This window comes from Olea europaea, chromosome 7, assembly GCF_002742605.1.
Source record: "Olea europaea var. sylvestris chromosome 7, O_europaea_v1, whole genome shotgun sequence".
Taxonomy (NCBI): domain Eukaryota; kingdom Viridiplantae; phylum Streptophyta; class Magnoliopsida; order Lamiales; family Oleaceae; genus Olea; species Olea europaea.
The window spans coordinates 16,056,157-16,072,084 of NC_036243.1; the positions used below are offsets into that span (position 1 = coordinate 16,056,157).

Here is a 15,928-nt window from a genome sequence, read left to right on the forward strand (position 1 = left end):
TATACTTGTATCTCAAGTTATTTTTTACATGTTGCATCACCACTTTTATAGGGACAAAAAATATATAAACACCCACATTCATGAAAAATAAATCCAATTTATGTATAAGTTATAATCCTCCACATTCATGAAAATAAATCCAATTTATGTATATGTTATAATCCATTAATTACGAGTTTCAATTTTCTATTAAAAATGTAAGTTAAAATAGAAAACTGAAATTTAAAATTACCTGTAATTTTGAAATTTAAAACTTATTTACTTATTTTCATTTATGTTACAACAGTTATTTCTGTCATTAATATTAATGGATAGTAGTGTTGATTCTTGTAATTCTTTTTTGAAAAACATGTTATCATCTTACATTCTTAGTAAAATAAGGTTATGACTCTATTTAAGGAAATGTCTAAGTGGTTAAGATAAATAATAAAATTAAGAATATGTTGATGTTTCGTACTAGAAGGTAAATGAACTATGACTTTTGGCATATAGATTTTGTTGATGGTTAAGGACATCTTCACTATTTATTCTAAAAATAAATTTCTAAGGATTTCAAGTAAGCAAGCATTTTATTATGTTCATTCTCAAGTTACAATGTTAAATGAATAGATGTACTGTTATAAACTAGAGAGAAAATAGAGAAATCAATAGACTTGAAAACTAAAGCATCATATTTATAGAGAAGAATTAAGGCTGTAAGGGTTATAATGATAATAATAACTTGGGCTGCAGTGGTACAATTATTATTCAAAAATAAATATTTTTTTACATCAATTTCCTTTGAATTAAGGAAAAAGAGTGCAGCTGCTTCCCTTGATTGCAATAATTATAAATTCTTGTATCGAGCCACGAGTCTTGTAGGTCAATTTTTTCAATATTACAATTTTCATGAAGCATTTTTCCATGTCGTATTATTATAGCCTTCAAGCAACGTCATTTTCATAGATGATATTTATTAATCTTTTTGATCATTAGTCATATGATGATCAATTAAAAAAATCTTTGAGAGTCGTATACACAATTTGTCATATATAATTTTATTATTTTGAGGATAAATGTCTTACATATTATGGACATTCATTAACAAAGAATATTCGTCGTTAAAACCTTATAAAGAAAAATTTTGTGACAAAATTCTAATGAAAGAAAAAGAATAGATTATTCTTTTGAGTAAGCGACAAAATTTATCTCATGAAAAATCTTATTAGAAAAATTCGATGGGACAAAATCTTGGTCAAGGAAAAAAGAATACAATGCATATTTACTTCTCTCATGATAATCTCACTTGAATTATATATTTCGAGCATATTAAATACTTCAAGTATAACGTTAATAGTCATGCCAAATACATTGACTATAATTGCATTTCAGATTTCGTGGATCATCACGATAACATGATATGGACTTGTAATTGTATTTAACACTATCTATATAAAATTTATTCTGTTCAATGACATGCATTACATTCTATGATTTTATTTTTTTCATTTACTTTTCATATAAGTATACACCTTTAAATTTTCAAATTATAGGTCCAAAAACTTCAAATTTCTTTAGTAAATTCAAATTTATTAGGATTTCATCATTTTATTTGGCCAATTATTTGTTGGATCAGTATGCTTCAGTGAATTTATTTCGATATCCTAGTCATTCATAACATGAAAAATGTATTTGTACAAAAATATTATCGATATTTTTTTTTCTTTTTGATTCTATTTATTGTTATGTTTATAAACTTTTCAAAAGTATATGTCTCCTAAATGGGACCATTTTTGCTAATTGTTCCATTTTTCTTTTGGAGATATTTATCTTAGATCGAATGTATTCATGCTTTAGGTGTGACATAGATATATCAAATATAATATTACAAAATTGTTCTCTTAGGACATCAATTCATGCTGGAGCATTTAAAGCTGGTATACGAGATATTAATACTCTCTTTAATCAATAAGTGCATTTAAATAAATTATCTTTCGAACTTCTGGTTTGAATTGTCTTTTAAGAAGATCTAGATAATATAATGATTATTTTGTGAATTATTTTCAACTTTCTAATTCCTCCACGTAATTATGAGAAAATAGTTCAATCGAATCAGAGTCGGCAAACCTCACTATAAAATATCAACCTTTAGGGCTTAAGATACTTTATAGGGTCAAATTCTTAGCATTTGTAATATATGTTTCATTGCACTATTGTGGAGCAATTATAGATATATATTACTTTCAAAATCATTATATGAAAAATATAAAGCTTTGACTATAAGTCTATTATAAGAGGGAGAACTTTGATAATGGCATAACCCATATTAGCATTTCCTAAACAGAAATGAGAAGTACTTTATTCTCAATGGTAATGAATAAGTAATTGATTTAGAACTACTTAACAAATAAAAGTTTTAAACCATTTATTATCATTCTGACTAACACTTATTAATATGTTGAGATTTACACTCAATACAATTAAAAATATGCTATTTTAATTGTATAATCTAAAAATTATGCTCACACTTTAAAATTTAAGTAGTAATTTTGCAAACTTCATGTTATGAATGCCATGCAATTATCTAGTAAATGTATTAAATTTATTACATACAAATAATATTTAAATTGTCAACATGAAGGCTGACGTGTCCCATATATCATCATAATTTATTTTCAAGATTAATTGAATTTAGTCCAACCTTTAGCTAGTGACCAATGGTCAATGACCAATTTGTAATAAAGAGAACAAGCATTATATGTGATTTCAATGGATTGAAGAATCATTTGATTTTTCAATAAATGTTCATTTGAATTCTCATTTTGCATTATTTTTTTGTCAAGTGATGATCTAATTGAACATGTCAAACAAGAAAATGTTAGAGTTATTGAACTTCTGATTCAATATAATGTTATTTTAATTGCATTAATATATTAGTGTAATGTACCAATTAAAAGATACCATTGAAAACTTTGTAGGTTTCTATTTTTTTTAAGTGGAGAACAAATTACTTACAATAGTAAGTTTGTCCTTCTATATCGCACAATATTGACTATTCTGGAGTTTTGATTTATAATTGTGATTATTTTAGAGCAAAACAATATTTTTTAAATTATTGATTTGTATGAATTGATTAAAACAATTCTGCCATACTCTTTGAAATATTTAAATATCTGAATTGTGTTTCGTTCCGGAACGAATTCTTCTAGTATTTTAGTATAATATAAAAATATGCTTCTTCTGGAGCAATAGGTCAATTTGTTTGTTGGAATATTGAAATTCTAATACCATGCTCTTCACGACAAGTAATATTCTACTAGACTATTAATATAATAAAAAATTATTTTTTGAATAACCATAAAATACTTTTCTAAAATATTTATAGATTTTTGAAGTTGTGATTCTGTTAGAATAAATAATAATAAATTATATAGCTTTCATATAGATCATATCTCGGATCGTATAATTTTCTGAGACATGTGCTACATCGAGGATACAAGAAAATATAATTATTATCATTTTTCATAAAAAAATGATATTATACTATTACTTTTTTTCATGAGCAATAGATTAATATTTTTCTAGAATATTGAAATTTTAATATCATACTCTTCAGGAGCAAGAAACATTCTTCTAAAATATTAATAATGATGTGTTTCTTCTGACAAATTCGTTTGTGATAAAAAGACGAATTAAAATTAGAATTTCTTTTGAAATAAAGAAGGAAGTAATATCTCAATTTTCTTTTCTTCCAAGAGAATACTGGACTTTGAATTATTGAATACAAGTAAGCAAATGTACCGATAACATGTCATAAACTAGAGAGAAAATAGAGGAAAATAGAGAAGTCAATATATTTTTGTGTATTTCATTGAGAACTAAAACCCCTTATTTATAGGGAAGAATTAAAGCTGCAATTGTTATAATGATAATAATAACTAGGGTTACAAGAGTGTAATTGCCTTTCACTAATAAACATATTATTTACAACATGTATCACATAATATGAGGAATATATTCTATAATTGCTTTATGTGTCATTGATGTATCTCATGTCAGATTCATTTATTCGATGCATCCATAGCATGCATGAAGTAAAGTTTCATGAAATAAAAAGTTTCTAAAATGTTAAAATTGCAAAGAATGCTTAGAAATATATATATATATATATATATAATTTTTTAAGAGGTACATGTTTACGCCATAAAAAGTGTGAGTAAGAAATGGGACGTGGGGGACATGCGAACCCAACTAGTAATAACTTTGAATGTTGAAAGTTCAATATTTAGCCCCTATTTGACAATGAGTGGAATAATATTTTTTTTTTTAAAAATGAGTGGTTGAAAAAGAAGGAAATGTTTTCGATTTACGTGTAATATTATTTTATGAAAGATTATGTGGCTGAAAAATATGAGAGAAAAAAATGAAATGTAATGGAATTAAATATAATGGGAGCCAAACTGGGACTTAATGCTAACTGCCTTTCAATCCTACAATCTACTTGTAGTCTTGCCAATAGATTGAATTGCTTACAAATAACAAAGACTCTACATCCTAATTGGCTAGAAGATACATTAAAGTGAGCTTACAATGTTGATGTTTACAAAGCAGCAGTAAAAGAAAAAGGAATACTTGTTTTGAAAAGCAAAATTGTTCAAATAAATGTATATCATAAACATGCATCATGTGCACGATGTTTTCGTATGGCACATTAACTCATTCCATCCTACCATCCCTATTTTTCAGGTTATGAAAGAAAGGTGATTCAGGTGAGACACATTTAGTGCTAAGAAATTTAAATATTGATTTTATTTTGAAATAAAGTTAATCTTTAATTTAATTGTCTTATATTTTGTTAATTATAAAATGTTTTTACTATTCTTTTCATAAATGAAAATCATTAGTGTTTATTATGTTAAAAAAATTCTAATCGTATGTTAGCATTTATAATTTTGAGAGAAAATAAAATGATAATACTTCTATGTTTAGGTTTTCTAGATTTAGGGTGTTACATGAGCTATCAACTAAGACAAATTTGAGTTATATTACAAGATATGGAAAATTTGTATTTGTGTGATTCTTAAATCACGCATTAATCGTACTTTTAATAGAGAGAAGTAAAACCTATAAATTGGTAGCCACTTTATGAGTCGCGTTATAAATATACTTGACAAAAGTGTTGTCAAATAGTGCAAATTAGTGATTAGGTTGAAATCATTTAACAAAATAAGTCTGCACAACTATGTGATGAAGTTGAATCAAATACTGAATTCAGTAACTTGATTGAAGTCGCGTTAAATTTTTTATGATATAATTAGTAAGTTCAAAATTGAGTAGGATAGGATTGAAACTTCTTTTTTATAGATCCACCAATGATGGCAGTACTACCCAATTATATTAAAAATTATTTTTTGTGTTCAAATGGTAAAAATACGTCATTCAATAAGAGGATAATTTCAACACTTTATTACAATAATAATACCCTTTCCTAAATTAAAGTGTCTTTTTTAAGTATGGAGGATTGAGTTTTAATATTCTTAATAAATTTTAGTATATGGTACAAGTATTTCTAAATGTAACAAATAGATCAGAAGAACTTTAGTTCTATTAACTTTGAGGTGGTGCCACCTCAATAGAAAGTTGAAGTTTCACCCCTTAAAATTCATTAAAAGGATATGTGAAGTATAAAAAAAAGCACGAAGCGAGTTGTGTAGAACTAAAGAATACATGTACTTATGTGTAGTGCCATCGATGCTCTCATTCGAGTATAAAAAGTTATTAATGTTGGGTTATATGTCCATATAATATATTTTGCTATGATAAAATAATAATTTATAATAAATAAATTGTGATTTTATTTATTTATTACATTTATTTATTATTGAACATGCAAATTAAAGTGACTATAACCACTTGTGATAATATAAGTCGGGTACTTACGTTGAGAAGTACAATGTGACACAAATTATAATTTGATTATAAATAATTTGTTCACAACCAATGTATAAAGGTTGGCACCTAGTACTGAAAAATTGTAGTGTTGACCGATTTACTATTTAGATTTATGATTTTTCCTGATAATAGAAATAGCTAAAGGTGACACTAGTACACTTGAAGTGTATTGAACGGACCACATGTCCAGTTTAATTCTATAACATGATCGTGCGTAGAATTAAATTGCACTTGACCACTATATATTTTATTTAAATCCCTTGACAGGGTTATGCATATATATTCGTGATTTTAATGATTTTTTGATTCATCAATAGTGAGATCAATTTGATTGGTCAAATATCTCAATAAGTTAACTCATTGAAAATAAGCGAAGTAGAGAATACGAATTCGCGTCGGGAACTGTCACCCTGAAAAGATGATAGAGTGACTATTTAAGTATTTTTCTGTTGAACGGTTAAAATTTGGATTCAGTGTTTAGCGATGGCTAACGTTCAGCATCTGTGATTAGTTCACAGGACCCTTGAAGAAAATGAAACTTAAGTTGTAAGAATAATTAGAAGGTTAAGATGATCACTTATGCTCGTACTTAATTATCGAATTTCAAATGAAAATAAAATACATATACGTCAGGTCAGAAAAAAATATTATAGATTTATTGATTTTTATGATCTTATATATTTCAAGAGTTCTGTATTTTACTTTTAGTTAAAAAAAACAAAGACTAATAATTAGATTGGGTGGTCTAGAGTTGACTAGACAGAATCTAATTATTGGAGTTTGTATAATATATGTCCAATTAGGTCTCTGCGGTAGCTCCATAAAGTATTATAACTTAATTACGATAATTATAATAGTTTTGGATTTAATTGTAATTACAATGAAATTTTATACTTAGTTATAATTACTATAAAAGTTAAAAATTTAATTATAATTATAATTGAAGTTCTAGGACTATACATGTAGTTAAAGGTAAACTAATTGGATTTGAATTTTAATTAAAACTTGCACAAAGATTGTAACTATTTTATCTTTATAAATAGATAGAACCAGCCATGGCCAAAGGTGACCAAGGCCATTGCCTCAGGCCTCCGGAAATTAAAACTTCAAAACCCAACAAAACATTTCCTTGTTTTATTTGAGTTGGGTCTCTAGCCCTTTAAAAAGTAACAACAAATTTGGTCTAAATAAAAGGCTCAAGTTACTTGGGTATTTATTGTTATAAATTTGGGCTGCCTCGCTATTTTTAAAAGGCTGGGCCTCTTTAACTGGTTTAGTACCCGGTCCATTTATCAAAAACGTTCTTTTGTGTATAACGTTTTTTGCCTCTCTCAAGGGAAGCTTTCTACCGTACACATGGCTTCTTGGCAGCCCTTTGATCTTTGATGATTAGTCTTGAGTATTTAAGTTTGGGCTCTTCACTTTCGGCAGATAATTAGTCTTTCTCTCTCGATTGTTCTATCTGTGTGTGAACTAGGGTTTTCAGAAAAATGATAACCTTCATCTTCATGATGATTTCTCTGTAGTTGAGTGTTGAGAGTTGCTTAGAAAATCTTTGTGTAAGATTTGTTGTTACCATATTTCAAATAGAGAGGCTAGAGAAAACTTGAAGAAATCTGTAATTTTTTCATACATTTGTACGATTTCTTGGAGATTTAGTGGATCTAGAGCTTAATCACTTAGTCGATGCTCAACGGGTGAGTATGTCTTTGTGACTGAACATCCGGACCCTTTAAGGGTGAAAAATACTCTGTGTTCTTGTTCCTTTTTCGAAATCTTGTTTTTAATTTCTCAAAATCGAACAAACACTTCACTAAAAATACCAACAAGTGGTATCAGAGCGGGTTTCGAAAAGTTTTTTTTTAAATCTGTTGAAATCTAATTTTCTGAAGACCTTAGTTCTTCGATCTACAAAAAACCAACTATTGGTTGGATTATTTTTCAAAACAGGTTGTCTTCATGGGGAATTTGGTTCTCCCTTACTTGATACACTAGGGTTTGTACTCAAAATTTTTTATCAAAAACAATTGTTAAAATTTCAAAATTCGTACTTGACTCGGTCAGATCTATTATCCCTGTTGAGTTTTTTTGTTAACTCTATTTTAACCCACATGAGTCTTGTCGAGTTGAGTCAGTACGTTCCGATTCCTTGCTGAGTTTCTAACTCACTGCTGAGTACTACTAAGTCTCTGTGACTTGTTGTTTAGCTGACCTGTGCTAACTTCCTTGGATTAATTCTAGTAATCTGATAGTACTTTCACTCTAAAATCTTGAGATTTCAGATTCTGGTAACCTCTGAAACACCCTCATTAATTCTGAAACTATTTTTCGGTTAATTCTGAACAAGGTCATTAAGGTCAGTAACTTGCCATTGCTTTCCTTTGTCCAAGAACCTTTGAGGATCTAGGAATCTGAGGAAGAAGTGGACTCCAGGGTTATAACTCCTTAGACCAAAATTCAAATTAACTCTTGTATCAAGTATATTTGATTCTCTATAATCTTCAATAATTGCATGATAATGCAGCAAAAATTAAATATCTATTTTGTACTGCTTTCATACACTGCAATTGCATTATACAACTGCCTGCATTCATCTTGTGTATTGTACAACTGTTATTTTGTGAGTGTATTTGTCAATATGTCTACTGTACAAAAATTTGAAGTCCAAACTTGGAATGGTACTGGGGATTTTAGCCTTTGGCATCAGAAAATGAGAGCATTATTATTGCAACAGAGGTGTGCTGGGGCTTTAGATGGCACCTGGGCTGTTGAAATTATTGCCTACAAAAGGCAAGAACTTGATGAAATGGCTTGGAGTACTATATTCCTTCACCTCTCTGATAGTGTAATTTGAAAGGTTGGGGAAACCACTGATACTCAGGCTCTATGGACTAAATTGGAATCTTTGTACTTAACTAAGACTATGCCTAATAAATTCTATCTGCTTAGGCACTTTTATAACTTCAGATTTGATAATACACTGAATCTAAAGAAAATATTGACAGATATACTAAACTAATCCAAGATTTAGACAATTGTGATGAGAAAATTTCAGATGATCAACAGGCTATTGGCCTGTTAAATTCACTTAGTGAAAGATACAAAGATATAAGAAATGCTTAGAATATGAGAGGGAAAACCTTACTGTTGATATTATCACAACTGTCCTAAGAAATAAGGAACTTGAATTAAAGTCAGAGTTCAAAGGTACAAAAATTGGTGAGGGTCTCCATATAAAAGAGAAACAATTACAAAATAAGAAGAAGAATGTATGTAATTACACTTCCTCCAATAAGGGCAGATTTCAGAAACCAAAATATAAGGACAAAAATAAAGGTCAGAATAAAACCAAAAACCAAGTGAGGAAATGTTACTATTGTGGAAAGACAGGATATCTAATCAAGGACTGCTTTAAGAAAATTTCTTATTCAAAAGGAAGAAACAGCCTTGATGATACTACAGCTTTAGCCTGCAATAATGAACTTGACATTCAGGGTGTTGTTCTTGCCAACCCACCAAAAAGAGACCCAAATGAATGGGTCCTTGATTCTGGATGCACTTTCCACATGTGTCCTATTAAGGAATGGTTTGCTGAATTTGTTGAACTCAATGGAGGTCAAATTCAAATGGGGAATGACATAAGTTATCAGATTAAAGATATTGGAAAGTTGAAACTCAAGTTAACCAATAACTATTTACTTGAGTTAAATAATATAAGATATGTACCTGATTTAAAAAGAAATCTAATATCCCTAGGGGAGTTAGATGACAAATACCACATTGTGATTCATAAAGAGCTTATAAGTATAAATGATGACAATGAGGAAGTCATCACCTCTCATACGACACATGGGATTTACACTATCTTTGGTGAACCTCTTGTAGGTTCCACCTCCACAGCTGTAAATCCTAAAACAAATCAGTCTCTAATTTGGCATAAAAGACTTGGTCACATTTCAGAAAAAGGTCTTCCTCTCTTAAATAAACTTGGTTGTTTTAGAAAGGATAACATTGACAAGTTAGATTTTTGTGAAGACTGTATTTTTGGAAAACACCAAAAACAATCTTTCAAACCTAGAATTCATAAAACATCATGCATTTTAGAATATTTACATGCTGATCTCTGGGGACCAGCCTCTGTAAATACACTGAGTGACTTTAGATTTTATCTAGTAATAGTAGATGATTTTTCAAGAAAAACATGGACTTTCCCGTTGAAACAAAAATCTGATACTTTTCAAATCTTTAAACAATGGAAGTTGATTATTAAAAATCAAACTAACAGGAAAATTAAAGCACTTAGAACTGATAATGGACTTGAATTTTGTAATACTGAATTTGATTTCTTTTGTAAAGAAAGTGGTATATTGAGGCACAGAATTGTGACATACACCCCGCAACAGAATGGTGTTGCTGAAAGAATGAATAGAACCCTATTAGAAAAAGTCAGGTGTATGCTACACAGTTCTGATTTACCAAAATTTTACTGGGGGGAAGCCCTCAAAACTGCAACCTATCTTATAAATAGAAGTCCATCAAGTGCTATTAACTTTCAATTACCTGAAAAATTGTGGTCAGGAACTATACCAGATTACAGAAAATTAAGAGTTTTTGGCTGTGCAGCCCATGCTCATCAAAATGAAGGAAAATTGGAACCTAGATCACAAAAATGTGTCTTTCTTGGTTATGGAGAGGAAACCAAAGGATATAGACTTTGGGTTAAGGAACAGAATGGTTTTAAAGTCATTATAAGTAGAAATGTCATATTCAATGAAAAGGATATGCCATGCTTGAATTCATCTGGACCAAAATCAAATGAATCCACAATCATAAAGGAAACTGTTCTGAAAAATCAAATTGAAAGCTCTATTGATCAGATTGAGGTGGAGACCACTCAATCTGAAGCTAAAAGTGATCAGCTTGAACCTGTATTTGAATCTGAAAATACATCCCTTACTGATTATCAACTAACAAGAGATAGAGAGAGGAGAAATAGAATACCCTCTACCAGATTTAATACTGATGAATTTATCACCTTATTTTCTGGTTTGGATTATTTGAATTCAGAACCAAATACTTATGAAGAAGCTGTTAGTTGTCTTGACTCAAAGTTCTGGAAGGAAGCTATGGATGATGAAATGAATTCCCTGATAAAAAATGACACTTGTGTGTTAGTGAATAGACCAAAAGACAAAAGGATAGTTGATTGTAAGTGGATCTTCAAAATAAAACAAAGAGACTCTAACTCAGAAAATAAAAGGTATAAAGCTAGATTAGTAGCAAAAGGCTTTACCCAAAAGAAAGGTGTAGATTACAATGATTCACCAGTTGCTAAGTACACCGCAATTGGAATCTTCTTGCATTAACTGCACATTTCAATTGGGAATTAAAACAATTGGATGTCAAGACAGCTTTCCTTAATGGTGAACTTGATGAAGAAATATACATGGATCAGCCAAAGGGATATCGGGTAAAATCAAAGACCCAACATGTTTGTCTTCTGAAAAAATCACTTTATGGGCTTAAGCAAGCTCCCAGGCAGTAGTATATAAAATTTTACTCTTATGTGAAAACCTTGGGGTTTATGAAAAGTAATTATGATTCCTGTTTTTTCTTTAAGGGCTTTGGTGGTCCTGAATCCATTTATCTGCTGTTATATGTCGATGACATGTTACTTGCATGCCATGATAAATCTGAAATAGAATTTGTTAAGTTTAAACTAAAATCAAAATTTGAAATGAAAGATTTAGGAAAAGCTAAAAGAGTCCTAGGAATGGATATAGAAAGGGACAGAAATAATTACATGCTGTGTTTAAAACAAGAAAACTATGTGAAGAAAATTTTAGATAAGTTTTCTATGGTTAAATGTAAATCTGTATCCTTGCCTCTTGCAAATCATTTCAAATTATCATGCGATTAGTCACCAAAACTGAAGATGAAATTGATAGAATGAAAAATGTTCCATATGCTAATGCAATAGGATCCATAATGTATCTTATGGTATGCACTAGACTAGACCTAGCTCATGGAATAAGTATTTTGAGTAGATTCATGGCAAACTCAGGTGAAACTCATTGGTTAGCAGTTAAATGGTTGCTTAGATATCTAAAAGGATCATGCCATTTAGGAATAAATTTTAAAAGATGCAATTAAGGTATAATTCTAAAGGGTTATTGTGATTCAGACTTTGCTGGAGACTTAGACAAAAGAAGATCTACTTCATCCTATATTTTTACTCTGTGTGATAGTTGTATCAGTTGGAAATCACAACTGCAAAAATTAGTTGCATTATCTTCAACGGAGGCAGAATATATTGCTGCATGTGATGCTGTTAAAGAATGTATTTGGTTAAGAGGGTTATTAAATGAAATTGGTTTTCAAAATGATTCTGTAAGAATATTTACTTATAACTATCATGATAGAACAAAGCATGTTGACATAAAATTCCACTTTGTAAGGAACATGGTTGGAAAAGTTATGATTTCTTTAGTCAAGATCCCTACAGAATATAATTCCTCTGATTTAGGTATCAAGATTCTTCCCTTAAACAAGTTCAAAAATTGCTTAATGATTCTGAATATCACATAAGATTAACAATTAGTGATAAATTAGAATCTTAAACCATGTATAGAATTCAAACTAATTTCTAATTTTTGTTTTTACAAGCTATGGGAGCAAATGAAGCTAGTGCGGTCTCTAGATCCATTAATTGAAACAAGAAATAGCTCAGCAAGTTAGAGTTTGTTATAAATTTAGGCTGCCTCGCTATTTCTAAAAGGCTGGGCTTCTTTAATTGGTTTATTACCCGGTCCATTTATCAAAAACGTTCTTTTGTGTATAACGTTTTCTGCCTCTCTCAAGGGAAGCTTTCTGCCGTACACGTGGCTTCTTGGCAGCCCTTTGATCTGTGACGATTAGTCTTGAGTATTTAAGTTTGGGCTCTTCATTTTCGGCAGATAATTAGTCTTTCTCTCTCGATTGTTCTATCTGTGTGTGAACTAGGGTTTTTAGAAAAATGATAACCTTCATCTTCGTGATGATTCCTCTGTAGTTGAGTGTTGAGAGTTGTTTAGAAAATCTTTGTGTAAGATTTGTTGTTACCATATTTCAAATAGAGAGGCTAGAGAGAACTTGAAGAAATCTGTAATTTCTTCATACATCTGTAATTAGTCGATGCTCGATGCTCGACGCTTGAGGAGGTCTTTTTGACTGAACATTCGGACCCTTTAAGGGTGAAAAATACTTTGTGTTCTTGTTCCTTTTTCGAAATCTTGTTTTTAATTTCTCAAAATCGAACAAACACTTGGTTAAAAATACCAACATTTATCTTACATTCTTTTTGAGAAATAAAATGGATCTATAATTAAACTATTGGCTAATGCTAGATTTTGTTGTGTTTTTCTATTTACCAAGATCTACTGAAAAAAGAATCAATCCTTAAAAAAATTAAATAAATCTCCCATATAATTTTTTGCTGACTTTATAAAATTTCTTTAATTTATAAATTTACTTTTATGAAAGTAAAAAATGAAAATGTTATTTATTCTAAAAGTACTTATTTTTCGAAAGCTATAGAGATCATGATTGTTGTTAAAGAGACTTCTATGCTTACTAAAAAATCATATTTAAGAACGTTATGACAATTTGTTGCCTAGGGCATTATAAATCTTAGGACTGGCTCTGTAAATAGAGATTAAATGGAAACAAGACATCTTATAAAATTGTACAACAATTGTAATACATAATTATATAATGTTTAAATTTGGAAAGAGAAAATAATTATTTTCTCATCTTATTCAATTGTTCAGTCCAAGAATTAGATTTTTGATTTAATTAAAAGAAGACGTCGACCCACTGGTATAATCTTAACAGTGGAGAATACAATAGAAGACTTGGAGGTTTGAAACATTAAGTTCTTGAAATTAAAAAACTGAAAGTTCGTGATCCAAAAGATTGGAAGTTCGTGACTCATAATTAATTCAAAAATTGACCATCGAATTTAGGTAAAAGTTCAAATTCTTTATTCTTGATATAACATACATGTGAACATATAGATGATCTTGTTTATTGAATTAATTTTATTTTTTTAAATTTATGGATAATTCCGCTTCTACATTCCAACAGTTGACTGATAGTTTTTAAAAGAAAAATATAATAAAAAATCCATAAATTAAAAATTACAAATCATCAAAACATTGAGAATTCTTCATTGTTCTTTCATGTCATTTTCTATTGCGAGGTGATTAACCGTCAAGGCTTGTTTAATCATTAGAGCTATTTGTTGGTGTATCTTATAAACATTCTGAAGGTCGAGAGGGGATAGATATTGCTTTAAGACAACATAAACATGGTCAAGCATTAAATTTCAGTGCTCATTCTATCCTTTTATGATTCTATTTTGATTTCTATCTTCCACATTTTACATATTTATTGTTTATTAATTTGTGTACGAACTAAGCAAGCATGAAATAACTAAACAAGCCATGCGCCTTGACTCAAGAAACCTAGTAAGGCAGGGTAGAGTTGAGATTCGGTGTCCAATTTTTGCTGTTCAATTTGCAGTTAATTGGTGGACAGAAAATTTGACAGCAAAAAATTGGACATCGGATCTCAACTCGGCTTCAAATCCTTCTATCGAGCATTTTCTTGTACATCAAAATGGAGTCCAATCTCTGTAATTTCAACTGCTGCCTAAATCTGTTAATGAAATCATCAGCTTTTGCATCCACATCCTCATTCTCGCCGTCCGACACTGTTTCTCTCAATTTCTTCGTCTCTCTCGCCGTCGCCGGCCACTGCCGATCCGCCTCTTCCTCCAGTTCAGCCATAAACGCCTTCTCACTCGCTGACTTCTTCAACTCCCTTTTTGCCGGAGCTTTCACACACGCGTCAGACATGCTCCTTGTCATGTGACTCTCCTCCGCATATACACAGTGCTTCATAATCTCCACTTCAGCTTCATATTTTTGCTGATGGGTTGGTTCTTGAGGGACGGTGGCATCGCCAAACCGGTCGGGTTGTTCGGAGCGGTAGACAGGGAGGTTGATCGACTCGACTTCTTCGAGCGGCGATGGAACTTGGAAGAGCTGTGGTCGAGAGTTATCCTCATGATCACCGAATATAAGATGTTTATTAAGGGATGAAGTTATGTAAATGATAGCAATGGTGAGGTTCAAGATGCAGAAGATAACAGTTGGTGTTAAGCAGCTTTTCAACGTAGCCACCATAGATTCAGCTGCATTAATCATGGCTGCTTTGCGACGTAGTTTTAGGTATATTTGTGTTATTGCACAGAGACATCTTCGATGTTAACTATTATATATACCATGGTAGGGGTAAATACGTAATATATTCGAAAAACCTGATTAAAATGGGAATAGTATAAAAAAGCAAGTAATGTCCAAGATAAATAAATTGAGATTAAGAGGATACAATTTATTTTTACTAACCCTGATTTGACTTAGTTAAAAAAAAAAAACTTTTAGTAGAAAAAGAGTTTATGAAATGTGTGATCGAAAATTAAAAAAAAAAAAAATCAAATGGTGGGGTTTAGTTGGAAATGAGTTTGAGATAAAATAAAATTTAAAAAATTTAATTCGTGACAATTAAACTTTCCTTCCTAGTCTCAATTACATTATATATAAGTAACTATACTTTACTTTTGTTCAATTAGGTAATTAAACTTTTTTATGATTTTAATTTGATTTCGATTAAAATAACTCGATTCAATTCAACTGACAAAAGTCAATGATGTGTCATTGAAGAATGATGGTCATCACACATAACTATTGGTTGCAACATGAAATAATTTCATCCGTTGTGAAGTAAATGATTCATTTTTTTATTTAATGCCTGTTTGAGCCGTATATTATTATAATAATGCATTTTGAAATAATAGATTGATGGATAATGTATTGTTAAAAAAGAAGAAAAAATTTTGAATTTATTTATAATATTATTTTATTGAAAAATATTTGTTTGAAAATAATAGAGAAAA

General features: G+C 30.0%; 1 protein-coding gene across 1 annotated transcript; it reads right to left on the minus strand.

Moving 5' to 3' along the window:
• Window positions 1-14,552: 14,552 nt before the first annotated feature.
• On the minus strand, window positions 14,553-15,179 carry LOC111397965. Its single transcript, XM_023024927.1, has one exon. It carries the CDS (start codon window positions 15,177-15,179, stop codon window positions 14,553-14,555), a length of 627 nt encoding a protein of 208 aa, XP_022880695.1.
• Window positions 15,180-15,928: the final 749 nt, after the last annotated feature.

Coding starts and splice junctions, on each gene's coding strand:
- LOC111397965 (XM_023024927.1), bottom strand. CDS start 15,179: ATGATTAATGCAGCTGAATCTATGGTGGCTACGTTGAAAAGCTGCTTA.